Source organism: Hoplias malabaricus, chromosome Y (assembly GCF_029633855.1).
Source record: "Hoplias malabaricus isolate fHopMal1 chromosome Y, fHopMal1.hap1, whole genome shotgun sequence".
In the NCBI taxonomy this organism is placed as follows: Eukaryota; Metazoa; Chordata; class Actinopteri; order Characiformes; family Erythrinidae; genus Hoplias; species Hoplias malabaricus.
Window position 1 is genome coordinate 13214493 of NC_089820.1, and position 14368 is coordinate 13228860.

The 14368-nt window shown below is 38.2% G+C and overlaps 3 protein-coding genes across 4 annotated transcripts in view; 1 reads left to right on the forward strand and 2 right to left on the reverse strand.

Moving 5' to 3' along the window:
- LOC136678957 (kinase suppressor of Ras 2-like) overlaps positions 1-1306 on the reverse strand; it is a 125995-nt gene extending 124689 nt beyond the window's left edge. For both annotated transcript variants that reach the window (XM_066657165.1, XM_066657164.1), the window contains exon 1: positions 587-1306. In XM_066657165.1, the coding sequence (XP_066513262.1) occupies positions 587-784 (198 nt within the window). In that variant the 5' untranslated portion in view covers positions 785-1306. The remainder of the gene's footprint in view (positions 1-586) is intronic.
- Positions 1307-3096: 1790 nt separating this feature from the next.
- Positions 3097-8311, forward strand: LOC136678616 (replication factor C subunit 5). Its single transcript, XM_066656669.1, has 11 exons — positions 3097-3246; positions 4543-4607; positions 4804-4940; positions 5440-5519; positions 5754-5827; positions 6140-6299; positions 6610-6691; positions 6795-6924; positions 7019-7096; positions 7991-8045; positions 8172-8311. The coding sequence occupies exons 1-11, from the start codon at positions 3200-3202 to the stop codon at positions 8266-8268; spliced, it is 1005 nt and encodes a 334-aa protein (XP_066512766.1). The 5' UTR covers positions 3097-3199; the 3' UTR covers positions 8269-8311.
- LOC136678615 (WD repeat and SOCS box-containing protein 2-like) lies at positions 8255-14059 on the reverse strand. The gene is made up of 9 exons (XM_066656668.1): positions 13929-14059; positions 13621-13789; positions 12770-12957; positions 12376-12507; positions 11727-11827; positions 10801-10991; positions 10227-10319; positions 9390-9503; positions 8255-8763 (listed from the first exon to the last, which is right to left on the reverse strand). The coding sequence occupies exons 1-9, from the start codon at positions 13960-13962 to the stop codon at positions 8562-8564; spliced, it is 1224 nt and encodes a 407-aa protein (XP_066512765.1). The 5' UTR covers positions 13963-14059; the 3' UTR covers positions 8255-8561.
- Positions 14060-14368: the final 309 nt, after the last annotated feature.

Genomic DNA, 14368 nt, shown 5'->3' on the forward strand with positions numbered 1-14368 from the left:
AAGACCCTGATTGGTAGTCCTAAGGCCCTGTGTGAGTGTGTATAGGTCTAAGCACTGTGTGAGTGTGTATAAATCTAAGGCCCTGTGGCCTGTGATAACAGGCTATAAACATGGTGCTTGTGCTGTGTTGATTATTGAAGAAACTGTCTTTTAGCATAGTTCTAGAAATGAGGATAAAGCAGAACAACTTCCATGCATATGGTGGAGGGGGCTACAAATAAGCTTTTAAGTTACACATAGGTATCAGGCAACTTAATATTGAATTACATAATTGAGAAACTCTCAAAAGGGCTTTGTCAGTAACTGACCCCCTCCCCCCTTTACCAACTCGCTCCCTCCACAAATACTCAACCACCACCACCACCTGCAGAATGCGCAAGCTCTCAGCCTCACTGCAGCCCCTTGCTTTTTATGAGCCTACCTCTCTGATCATGCTCCAAACAACATGATAAACACACGCACAGGAACAAGACCGTACAGAAATAAAGGTGCGCAGAAGCGGGTCTGAAGCCAGGAACCTTAACGTAATGCATTGGGAAAGGAGGGGGTGGACAGAAAAGACAAGAAGGCAACAGAAAGGCTGTACCTCCAGCGTCCGGATCTCTTTCTGAGTCAAGTCGTTGGATGTGGCACATTTGGTCCTCAAGCCCTCGAGGCTGGAGATGCTGATGTCGATCATGTTCTGCACGAGCTCGCACTGCTGCAGCGCCTTCTGCGCGCTCAGAGGATGCTGCTGCTGCTGATGCTGCTCCTCGCTCTTGGTAATCGTCTCCTCGTCCATCATTTGGCGCGCGGTGGTGGTGTTGTTTTTGTTTGTTGTTGTTGTGTTGGTGGTGGTGGTGGTTGTTGTCAGTGATGGTGACAGTGATGGTGGTGAGGGAGATGGATGTGGTTTGACGTCTGCTGTCTCTCTCAGTCCGAGCTAGAAACATTAAAAACAGCAGGCGAAGAAGCTCAAACCGCGTCCGAGCGCCCGCTCCATTTAACAGCGCTTTCTCCGAGAGAGACTCTTCGTGCGTAAAGGCGATGGCGCTGCGTCCCGGGCGTTGCATTGCATTGCGGCGGCGCTCAGAGCATCAGGGCCGCACTCCGCCGATCACTCACACACACACACACACGTACACACACACACACACACACACAATCACACACACACACAACAGCAAATGAAAAGGATAAAACAAGAAAAACAGGGGAAATATCCAAACCCCATGAAATCACGGGCTCTCGGCGCGCGCGGGCGGCAGGTGCATCGCGGGTCAGAGATGGGCTTCGGCTCTAAAGCTGACGGCGGCAGGTCCCTGCTATCCCCCAATACAGCGACATGTTCATGTTGATGTTGCCCCCCCCACCAACCCCTCAGCCTCCGCCGTCACTCCTCTCACCCAGAGAGAGAGAGAGAGAGAGAGAGAGAGAGAGAGAGAGAGAGAGAGAGAGAGAGAGAGAGAACTCTCGCGAGATCAGGCTGAAACGCAACGCGAACTCAAATAATAGAGTGATTACATGAACCGATTCCTCAAAAAGGGTCCGATTCAGTGATTCATTTCAACGTAGTACTGATTCAATGGCATGTACATTTTTTTTTATCTTTGGGCCTAATGTGACGATAAGGAATATATAAGGGGTTTCCAAATCATGCCAAATTGGCAGCATGTATACCGAGGGTTTCCAAGCTCCTTAACATTATTTGAGGTTTTTATTCCTGATTATTCTTTTGGGACTTTAATTTTTTCACCACACATCAGTATGCCATAGGATTCTGGCCACATCTCCCTGTTGATCATGGCCCATTTTACAGTGTAATATTTTTCTTGTATAAATTAGAAAATCAGAATATATATATATATATATATTTTTTTATTTATTTCACAAATTTATATAACTGTTCACTGCAGATTGTTGTAAAAATTGAACAATCTATTGCTGGGGTACCAAGACACACAATGAATTGTAAAACTGCCTTTTACTGTAAAAACCATCTTACATAACACACACATACATATACACACATTAAAAAAAAGACTGAAAAGTAATGGTTGTTCCAGATGCTTCTATTGCCTTTTCATGTGTGTTGTAATCTTCACATTGTGCTTTGATTACAAAATCCTTTAAACACTGGAATTTCATAATTCCACACAGTCATGGAAGACAGACGGTATGCAACAGTCCAACATTTCAAATATTTTTGTGAGAATTTGATGGTGTTTAGCCATGAGAACCTTAGGCAGGTCAACTACAGGTGTTTAATGATTACTGTGGGATCACAAAGTCACTCCTACTAAATGTGGCAGTTGAATCTTCGTCACTCCAGAGAATATGGTTTCACTGCTCTGCAGCAGTGCTGAGGGGTTTTACACTAGCCAGTATTTGGCACCAAGGACAGAGAACTGTAAGCTGATGCTAACTGTAGCTTTTTCTAAAATACGTGCACTGTAAAGCAATGTAATACATTAATTTAAAAGGGTATCTACAACTGTTGTATGTATATGTATATGTAGATATTTATGTTATTATTTTTTTTAATAATAATAATAATAATAAACAACCCTGTAAATTCATCTTAAAAACTCAACTGCATACCTGAGAATACAAGGACATATAATATACCTGTATGCATATAATATATTATGTAATACAGAATGAAGTAGGCTTGTTTATTTCCAGTATATGCGCTATGCATTATTTTGAATAGGACTGAATACTTTATAAAAACGTGTTATTTGGTATTATGGAGAATGGAGTATGTAGAATAGAGTTAAGTATGGAGCATGCAGTGTGTAACTATAATATTAGATTTTATAAATGGGCGGAGAAACGGTGCTGAACCGCTCTGTCGTCACCAGTGAGGTCACAATCGATTCAGTTCACCAATCTGATTCAAACTGTCCACTTTAATGAACCGAATCAATAATTCACAAGAATACATTCAAAAGATATTCTTCAGTCCACAAAGAGAAAACAGTTTTTCATGAATTACACGAATTTCTATCAAGGAGTTTCACTGATTTCACTAAAAAACACCACTGTAAGAACTGAGAATATTGTTATAAAAAGCCATTCAATGTGAACAAGCGACTCGGTTAATTTGGTGTTATTTTAAAGAACCAAGTCGAAAGAGTCGATTCGACCTAGGAGTCAAACACTAAAAGCGCGCCAAGGGAGAAGCGAGATACAACTCACGGTAAAAACACAGTAAAACATGGCTTCGACCAGCAAGACAGGCGTTCAGACGAGGAATTTACCATGGTAAGATGTTACTGCGATAAACAGAGCGCCACTTGAGCGTGAAAGCACTGAATAAATGTTAGTAGTGTCTCCTTATAAAGAGGAGAGAGTTGTACTCCGACTGCAGAGCTTTACCCGGGTAATTAATGCATTATGAAACTTCAACTTATCAGTAATTAGGCTTTAACTTTAATCTCTACACAGGACTCGAGGCTCGGGTCTGTGATGATAGATTGCATATGCACCGTAAAAACAACATGCAGAACCGTCCATCAATATAAACGTACACAAAAATATTAGGTTATTTATTGGCTTGCTTAGCCCAGAGATGTTGTATTTTTTGGGTAACAGTAACGTTGTGTATTTACTTACAGTTTGTCTACACACTAACATGTTCTAAGTTTCGGCATAGTCACTGATGTGAAATGCTAAACTCTAAATATGCTAACATACTGTTACGTTTTTTTTTAAAGCGTGTGACAGTGTCCGCATATCAACAACGCATGTGCCACATAGGCCTTCGTCAAGTAAAAAAAATAATAATAATAAAAAATGACAGCATCCCCGAGAAAAGCCAATGAGGACACTAATATTTATTTAATTAGAAGCAAGGTATAGAATCAACCAATATATTTTCATTATTTCATAATTTCATTATGGAGCTTACACACAAATGGAGTGGCTCACCTTCATAACTCCCCTTAAATATAAAAGTCCCCTTCAAGAAATACAAAACTCACAAATGCAAATAAGTTTCCTACTCAGGAGGGTGTGAAACTACCACCCTCCCCAGTGATTTCAGTACAGTGTTGTAAGTATGGACTATTTACAACTAGAGGGAGCCCAAGGAGCAAAATAACGTCTTAAATAGTGTCCCTTTAAAGGGCCAAAATCATAGAAAGCAAAGATTTCGTCCTGGTCTTGATAGATTGTTATAGACTGTTAGCTATAGACCTTAAGCATTAAGTCAAATATGGAAAAGAGTTGAGGGAGATTCCTACTGAACTCAATTCTGAGCCTAAGCTATTTGGCTAATGAAGAAATCCCGCCTTGTGGTCTGGCCTTGGAAAGGGTTGCAATATTGACCCACATTTCACACTCTGCTCTACTATGGTTATTAATAATGGATATTATAAAATCATATAATGAGTTAATGATACAAAAATTAGGTTTTGAACTAAACATTCAAAGGTCATGGTCGAGTTAATTTTATTTCATGATGGCAATGTTTATTATACATATAAAAATGCAGTTAAATTTGTATTTATAAATTAATAAAAAAATGTTTACAACTGGATATTCTTTCTTTTTTTAAAGGGTTGAAAAGTATAGGCCACAGACACTAAATGACTTGATCTCTCATCAAGACATTCTGAGCACGAGTAAGTAATGAGTGAACACAATCAATTGAATTATTATACCCAATAACATGTTTGACTCCTTTATGAATGTCCAAGTATGAAAACACTGGCTAGATCCTGATAGAAAACCATAGCTATTGTCTGCTCACCAGCTGTAGTATCTCTCCAGCTGCAAGAAGCATGTTTTTCACAATTATTTCTGAATCCTCCTCCTCAGTTCAGAAGTTCATCAGTGAAGACAGACTGCCTCATCTGCTGTTTTATGGGCCTCCAGGAACAGGAAAGACCTCCACCATCTTAGCCTGTGCTAAGCAACTCTACAAAGATAAAGAGTTCAACTCCATGGTTCTTGAGGTATTGCAGATAAAAATCTAGTCTTAATGCTAGGGTGTGTACATCCAGTGTGGGTTTTTTTTTTTTAAATCCACAATAGTCAATCATTAACCTGTCCTTAAAACCATAACACCTGGACATTGGTTCCTAGTATAGGATATTTGTTGTGATACACAGATTTTCTTTTCATTTATTAAGTTCACTGAAGCGTGTTTAAAACATGCATTTGGTATTTTATTGATACAGGTGCAACGCAGAGATATTAAATTGAAATGCTGGGGAATTCCTCTATTAAAAATACCCTCAGAGTTGATCTAGGACTTTATTGTCCCTGTTAAAATGGATCTTTGTTAGACACTAGAATAAAATGTGTGGTAAGCCTATATAAGAGCATGCTATTTAACTCGTATTAAATATATATTCCATAGTACAAACAAAATGCTGTATGGATTAAAAAGTATTTAATTATTAAATATATGGATTAAAATAATTTAATTATTTGGTTTGCTTTTTTATAAAGCTCAATGCTTCAGATGACCGTGGTATAGATGTGGTTCGGGGCCCAATCCTCAGTTTCGCCAGCACCAGAACCATTTTCAAGTAAGAACTTGAACATCTGTTTTTCACAGAAATTAATTTGCATCCTGTAATATTATTCGAAATTGCTTAATTGTTAAAAGTTTACCAATGACTATTTCTCATATAATTACAGTGCTGAGTAAGATTATCAGATTTGTTAATGTCATTTTGTACGTAAATGTAAAATTGCAATGAGTGTGTGTGTGTGTGTGTGTGTGTGTGTGTGTGTGTGTGTGTGTGTGTGTGTGTGTGTAGGAAGGGCTTTAAATTGGTGATTCTGGATGAAGCGGATGCAATGACCCAGGATGCTCAAAATGCTTTAAGAAGAGGTAGCAAACCATCTGCCTCTCTTCCAGTTTACCTGCTGGGTTTCCAAATGGCTCTGTGGCAAAAACAGAAGCCGTCATTTTCACTAGCCAAAAACACTCCTCTGTAAATTGCACAGATGAAATGGAGATTTTTATTTTAAATTTGACTTTAATTTTCTGATTTAAATGCAATGAATGTGTGAATGTGCTGCTGCTTCTGATTTGACCAATAACCAGAGGGGAATTATTTTTTTAAAGAGATTTCTCTGTGCAATTATTTCTTATATGATGAATTTTACATATATAATTTTATTTATTTTTTCTCTGTCTCAGTTATTGAGAAGTTTACAGAGAACACTCGCTTCTGTCTGATCTGTAACTACCTGTCTAAGATCATCCCAGCTCTACAGTCCCGATGCACACGTTTCCGGTTTGGCCCACTTTCTCAGAACCAGATGATCCCCAGACTAGAGCATGTTATCCAGCAGGAGAGGTAAGTGGCTCCCAAAAAGTACAGAGTATATTTTCAGAAAGATTTTATTCATAAAGAATGTTGCATTGGATTAAAGTGTAGACTGAGGCCTTCAATATTAGGAACTCATTAATGGTGGCTTTAATTAAGCATTATTTTATAAGCAGACTGAAAATAAGTGATAAAATTCACAAAGAGTTTGTGGTAACATATACCTAGATAAGCCAGTATACAGGCTCAGACAAAGAATAAGGGAAAACGCGGCCCAGTCAACACAGACTTATGAAAAATTCAGTGGACCTTTTATCTGTTCTCTGAATGTTTCTCTTAGCATTGACATCACTCAAGATGGCATGAAGGCAATTGTGACCCTGTCAACAGGAGACATGAGGCGATCATTAAACATTTTACAGGTGTGTCTAAGGGATGTCTGAAAAGCAGAAATAGTGTGATCTGCTGTAAATATTTTGATGTGCAGTATTTGATGTAAATGACAAATTTTGACTGTTTATGCAGAGTACTCATATGGCCTATGGGAAAATAACAGAGGAGACTGTTTACACATGTACAGGACACCCCTTGCGGTCAGATATCGCCAACATACTGGACTGGGCTTTGAACAAAGACTTCACAACAGCATATAACCGTATCCTTCCTGCTCTTTCACTTCTCCTTTAGTGTTTAGTTCTGTACTAAGAACAAATCCAGAAAAATATTCTTCCTTAAAGTGAGTTGAACAGAAATTCTGCAGTTGAAAACACTGAAAGGTCTAGCATTGCATGACATTTTAACAGAGGTGCACCTTCTTATACACAGAGGTAAACATCATTCAGGTTAATTCCAAATTTAAAGGCACACTTATGGGTTTTAAGGGGTTGTATTAGGATGGTGGAACCCTTTCACATTTGTCTAGTGTCTAACATCCAGTTAATGGCTTCTCTGTAAATTCAGTTCAGTCCTAGGCCATGTGCTCTCCCTTGCTCTCATCATAATCCATTCGTATAGACTCAGCAGACTGTTTTCTTGGCCTGGTTTCCCTGGAGATTCCCCTGTGGTTGCCACAGAAACAAGTTGCCAGTGGCCTAGTGTAGTGTGCTTCACTATTGCTGTGCTGAAGCTTTAAAGGGGCATGCCACCCCAAATGAAAAATGTAGCCATTGCTAGACATGCTGCAGTAAATTGTAGAATATGATTTCACAACTAACTGACTCCCCCACTGAGCCAGTTCTGGAATTAACTACTCTAGGATGATGACTTTTTTTTTTTTTTGATGGTGTTTTTTGCTAATGGCATATGGCAGGCTAGATAGTGTAATAAGGGAACATTTTTGGATCATACATACAAATGGATACAAAATCATATTGTTGCAGGTTTATGGATAAAATGCTATGCTATACAAATAATTAAACAACAATTGACAATTAAAAAACAATTAAATGCCAGTGTTAGGCCAAAACCCCTTCGAATTTTTAAAATTTAAATTATTTTATTAATCATGTATCCACCAAGCTTTTTATTTTATAATTTAAAAGTAAACAAACTTTGGATTTGTGCAGTGTTCACAACGTGAGTACCCTTGATTGCAGGCTGAAAGGTGCCTTTTTAATTTAAACACATTTCAATTTTGCTGCTTAATTTGTAAACCTTTAACAAAACCATTTTTACATTCTTATTGGTGCCATGATTAACTTCCTTCCCCTGCTCTATTCCAGTTGATTTTCCTCCATCCATTCGGATGGGCCTGCTAATCAAATTAGCAGATATCGAGTAAGTACATTTTCAGTTGCTCCATAAAGTTAAATGAGTTATGACCAAATCCAACCTCATCCTCTTTTTTAATCTTGCATTAAATAAAAGTGCAATGCATTATTGTACACTGTTTTACTCTGACAGGTACCGGCTTGCATCTGGGACCAATGAGAAGATTCAGCTGAGCTCAATGGTGGCAGCTTTTCAGGCAGTTAGAGACATAGTGGTCAGTGATGGCTAGACCAGTTTTCAGTACACACTTATTTCTGCATATTAAAACAATATTTGGCATCTTCTGTTGATTGTGGAATGGATGTTTTGGAATCCCATCTTGGTCATCATTCAGTGTTATAGCAGCAGAACATTTTAATGAAATGTGTGTCTTTAAATAAATAATTCCACTTCAAAACAAGTGTTGTTTTCATCTGTACAGAATTCTGGAGGTTGGTTGGTGTCGTCTTCCTGATATTTAAATAAAAGTAAAGTTTTGTTTATTGCTGTAAAATATTGTGCTACCAGCTAACAAGCCAGAGATCAGCTGTAGTGTTCACTGCAGCGTAGTATCTTTGTCTTAGAAATGTTCCTATAGGTAAGGAATTCCAGGATTTTCTTTGGGAGAGGCAAGGCCCTCACTTGGAACGTGGATACGGAGTATCTCAGGGCAGTCCGACAAAGGTGCTGAAGGCTGGGAACCAGAAGAGGAACTCTCCAAAACTTTACATGCCCATCTCGACACCTGGAATGAAACAGAACTTGAAATTTCTGCAACTCCTTTGGCCCCACTGCTCAAATATGGTTCAGATGTTATTCTTTTAAACATCAATTGCTAATACACTGAAGCTAAGTATATTCAACATCTGACAGATATTTGTAAGGGAAGAAAATTGATTTGGTCTGCTATTTATCATTGGTCGCATGGTGGCACAGCAGGTAGTTTTGCTGTCTCACAGCCCCAGGTTCCTGGGGTTGCAGGTTTAAGCCCCGCTAGAGGTGACTGAGGGGTTTGGCGTGGTCTCCTTGTCTTCCGTGTCTCCGTGTCTTCGTGGGTTTCCTTCGAAAAATGCACTTTGGTAGGTGGATTGGCTACTCAAGTGTGTGTGAGGGAGAGAGAGGAGTGTTCCCGCATTGCACCCAGTGATTCCAGGCAGGTTCTGGACCTACTGTGAACCTGAACTGGATAAGTGGTTACAATGAATGAATGCTATTAATCACTTCATAACTTGATGTGTCAATTATTACATCAGTTGAATTCTCAGAACAGTACTCATGTCTGGTTTCTGTTACAAATGTCAAAAGGCTTAGGAGTGTGATCTGTATTTGTCCATAGTGTCTGTTTAAGGATTTAATGTGCTGTGGAATTACCCTGTAGCAACTGCACTGCCTTGTGGGTGAAAGGCACAGCACAGCCCACTGACTCTGTTGTGATCTGCCTCCAAGACCAGTTTGTCTTGTTCCATGTCCCAAATCTGTAACGCCCTGTTACACAATGACAGGAAATCTTTCATAAAACAGAAAGGGACACTGACTTACAAGCTAAGGACCCATTGATTATGTAATTACATAAAGGCATGTCTGAGCATGTCACAAGATCATGTTTCTAAGAGAAGTAGTTATTCCATTCCTTTAATGTTTAAATAAACATGTACAATGCATGATCAGTGTATTGTTGCTTTTGCCTGAAAATCTTAAAAATTTAACAGGAGCAAAATAAAGGTGAAAAATAAATACATATCACTTTTTTTGAAGCCAGAAATTGACCTGTAGGTGAGCAAAAGTGGGTCGGACACTACCTCAGTAGTAAATAAAGCAAGTCTAGACACAGCAATAGACTATGCTTGATTGATCTACCTGCAGTTCAGATCTGTCTCCTATTTAAAAAATAGAGGAAGGGTCAGACAACCGTGACCACAGACTTAAGCAGCTCAAACCTGAATACAGCAAGAATGGGCAATAATTCCACTAGCAAAACTGCACCAATTAGTATCTTTAGAAATTAAAAACTACATTTAAAATAAAAGGTGGTGTGACCCGGTGGTAAACATGCCTCTGTCCTAGTGTCCCGCAGGCACCATTTTCTAAATTTGTTTCCATTAATTTATGAATATCCATCCTATGTAAATTACAGCCAATGTTTTTCAAGCCATGCACAAAATAAATCTAATTTCTCATGAGCACAAGCAAGTATTAAACATGTCTGACCTGTAGTCTTTGAAAGCCAGCTGAAGGGTCACAGGAGAGAAACTCAAAGCTGTCAGGAGATTGTCATTTCTGTATACACATATATCACAGTCCCTGAAAAGAACACAGAGGAATATGCACCTGTATCACAAAAACAGTACTCTCAAGCAAAGTATACCCTCTGGGACCAGATAAAAATATGGCTGTGCTATTAAAATCTATACCACTGGCTCTAACAGTGAGGCCTTCCATCCCATTCTTCTATCTTCTGTTTTTTTTAAATGACATTTTTACATTCGCAAAATAACTGTAAAGGCCTCTTAAGAGACGACTGATAAATAACAGCAAAAGTGCCTCATTTGATAAGCGTATGATCACTGTTAAAATCTGTTTTACTGTTACTTTAACTTGGATTAATTGGTCATCTTTTGTTTGACAATGACAATATGACATACAAAAGCCTGTTACCATGACGAACTGGTGCAGTTCTCCTTAAGCTTTAGAATCATTTTAAAGCTGTTAATCATAGTCTCAATACTGGCATCTGTAATATGAAAACTAACAGTCAATGAGGCCAGTGGCCTGGACCACTTACTCCACTGTAGTCAGCTTGTCAGCAGTGTAGGGGTCCCATAAATCCAGCCACCAGCCAGTTGCAGAATGAAAAGAACCAATGACAAGCAGCCCTCCATCCATAGAGAAATCACAAGATATCATGGTCCGCTCATGATCATATTTCAGGTTTCGGATGAAGGTGTATGATCGCATGCTCCATAGATAAGCTTTCTGTAATCACAGAATGACAACAATCTCCAAAATAATTTTTAGAAGGGAAAAGCATTCTCAAATTTTAAAAGAAGTCAGTGTAAAAACTTTTTTTCCAAGTAATTTTGGCATTTCTGTAGGTCCATTCATCATGGAATTTTCACACAATGGGAAAGACAGCTGCTGTGTTCAAATGATACAGCAAACTAAAAATCTACAAAAATGGAAATACATGTTTTTCTTGGGAAAATTATGATATATTTAGTATGGAAAAATGATTAGCCAATGAATATGAATTTAGAAAACATTTACTGACATTCATCACAAATATAAAAGTCAAAACATTTACAAATTACTTTACAAAACCTCTGGTAAAAGAAAAAGTTAAAGACAATTGATGCGTTAAAAACTTAAGCTGAGTGATTTCTGTTTATGTCTGTCAAACAAAAATTAAACAATAAAACTACTAGACAGACCCATGTGACATATGACTAGGGGTTTGACGAGACAGTCATCTCACAAGACGAGACGAGACACAATATTGGGTTCTCAAGAAGGAGACGAGAGGTTATTTTTAAATATTTTTAAGAAAAAATGTCAAAAAATGCAAACTCAACAGACTGGTTTCTCTCCTGTATGGCAGTCTTCTGAGACTTACCTGTGTATGAAGTTTATAATTCGAGCTTATAATTGAAGCAGTGTGTGACCTAACTGAACCAGTAATAACAGTGGTTGGTCATTAGTAAAAATACTCACTGTGTCGAGATTACAGACTGAAGCAATCATGCTGCTATCTGGAGAAACGCAACATTTGAATACCCAGTTTTTTGGTCCTGTCAGCACATGGGATGGTGTACCTATAGAAATTTCAATAATTCAGGAACTTGAATGACTTGAGAAAGGTTGTGAAAAATATGCTAAAAAATTATGATCATGTTTGAGTAGCAGCAGAGGCACATTCCATATGCATTAGCTAAACTATCCATGATCAACATCTACGTATGTTCTTTCAAAGCAACAAGCTAGGTTGGGTTTGGCCAACAGAGCACTAACAAGAATCCTATTCGTTTCAAGACATCTAGAAAAAAACCCAATGCATTATTAATGTCAGATCATTTATTTTACATGCATGAAAAAGCGATCACTGTTAGGGTAGACGGAGCATAGTATTTCACCATGAAATAGACGTTAAACATCTGATTCAAACTGAATATTCATTAGGTTTAATGGAATTTCAGTGGCATCCTGTAAAACCTTTCGTGCTCGGTGACACTTGAGCCAAAGTACACAGAGCATGGATAGGTCAGTTATGCCTATATTATACACCTATGAAATAAAGTTAAAATATGCCTCTTAAAACAGACTCTGTTCATTTCAAAGCATCAGATCAAAAGATAAATGAGACCTTTTTTAGCCAAGTCCCAGACTCGCAGAGATTTGTCCCTCGAGGCAGACACAAGAGTGAGACTTCCATTCTGTGCAAAGACCAAATCTCTCACCACTGACTCGTGTCCAGTTAAATTGAACAATAACTTTCCTAAAAGAAATTGAATAAATATATATATATCAATACAATGAGGAATGAAAAATAGTTATTCACTTATTTTAACTGATTACACTTTAGTAAATTCTAAAGAGTTGATACTAGAATTATATTGTTTCAGTGAGCTGAAATATATACTGTGTGTAAAGTGTGTGCTTGCTGAGCATAAGTTTACATAACCACTTCGATATGCTTGAAGTATAGATGAGTGCAAAGTTCTTTAACACATAAAACATAAAAACCCTCTCAATCTTACCAGTAGAGACAAGCCACACCTTGATAACTCCGTTATTGAGGCCTGTAGCTAACAGCAATTGCTTAGCAGCCCCACAATGCTCAGCAGCTCTTGCCTGACTGGCCAGTCGTGGTCCAAATGCCATACCCCATACAGTGTGTTCACACTGTAGTGTTTTCCCTGGACTGTCAGCAGGACCCTCACCATGACTGCAAGTAGAGTAGAAAATGCTATGTCATGATTCATCATTTAACCTGATTTATCTGAAGGCTGCACAATACTGGATGAAGTAATGGGCTAAAACGTAATTACTATAATATTTTTATAAATATATGTATATAATATATATATTATATTTATATTTTACAATGAATTACAGGGTCTAGATAATGAAAAAAGTCCTTTATAATAGAGGTTTTATGTAGTAAAGAAACATTTTACATTGTCTATTGGCCATTCATACAAATTCAGTTTAGAATTTGCATATATTCTGTGTACAGCAGCTCACTGAAGGTTTAAAACGTGTAACTGCCCAGATTTTTTTCCCCAACAGAGTTAAGGACTTATTAACTTATTAAATTACACAATTTTCTACTGAGGTTCCAAGCATTTAACCATTTCACAAGTAAAAAAATGGTACATACAAACACAATTTCTACAGATAGGGTTCGGATGTAAAGTTTTTTTACTCACACTTTTAAAGTTTACTGTGTATATATGCGATACTTATTTACTATCACCATTTTTGTGGCTAAAACACAGGCTTACGTTTCTTTCGAATTAACCAATTTCACTCTGGTTACACCATAATAAGTGAAGAAGAAAAGGAGTGAGAACGGTTTAATTCTACTGTATCAGAGCTGAAATCTTACGGAAGGCAGGGCAGTGGCCAGGGCAGCAGAGAGACAGTTCCATGTCCTAGAGACCAAGCGAAGAGAGAGCCGTCCTCGGAGAAACACACGCTCCAGGTCTCGCAGCCCGCGGAACCGTACAAACGAGCCGAGCCGCGGGGCTTCAGCTCTGCCAACAGACCCTCCTCTTCTGAGGGAACAAGGAAAGAAAATACAATCAGGGTGAGAAACCGAGCCGTTTATCCGCCGACGATGAGAACGTCCTCCATTGAACAGAGTAGTAATATTCAATTGGAAAAAATGCCTAATTAAAAATATAAGTGTCTTACCGTCTGCTGGTGTTTGTTGAGGTGTTGTGCACATTTCTCTGTTGCCTTCATCAGTATGGAGAGTGGTTCGTGGGTTCTCTGTGTGGTCTCAACGCAACCAAAAGCACCTTAGTACACAAATTGAGTGCTCGCACATGCGCAATGAGAATACTATCAACGTACATTATAGAAGCTCTAAAAAACAACCTCTGCTCCTCAATTAGTTTTACACTAGACGTTGGAGAACATTATATGCACGTCAACGTAAAAAGAAATAGATTTTATTCCAAGTAATTCTGGAGCTTTTCTATTTCTCCATCCATAATGAAATTTGAACAAAGTGTGAAGGACAGCTGTTGTGTTCAAATGTAGTAAATTTAAAAAAAAAATTTAAAACCACAAAATTGTGGAGATTTTTATATATTATTTACACATCTATCAAAATTGCCGTTAAACAAGTA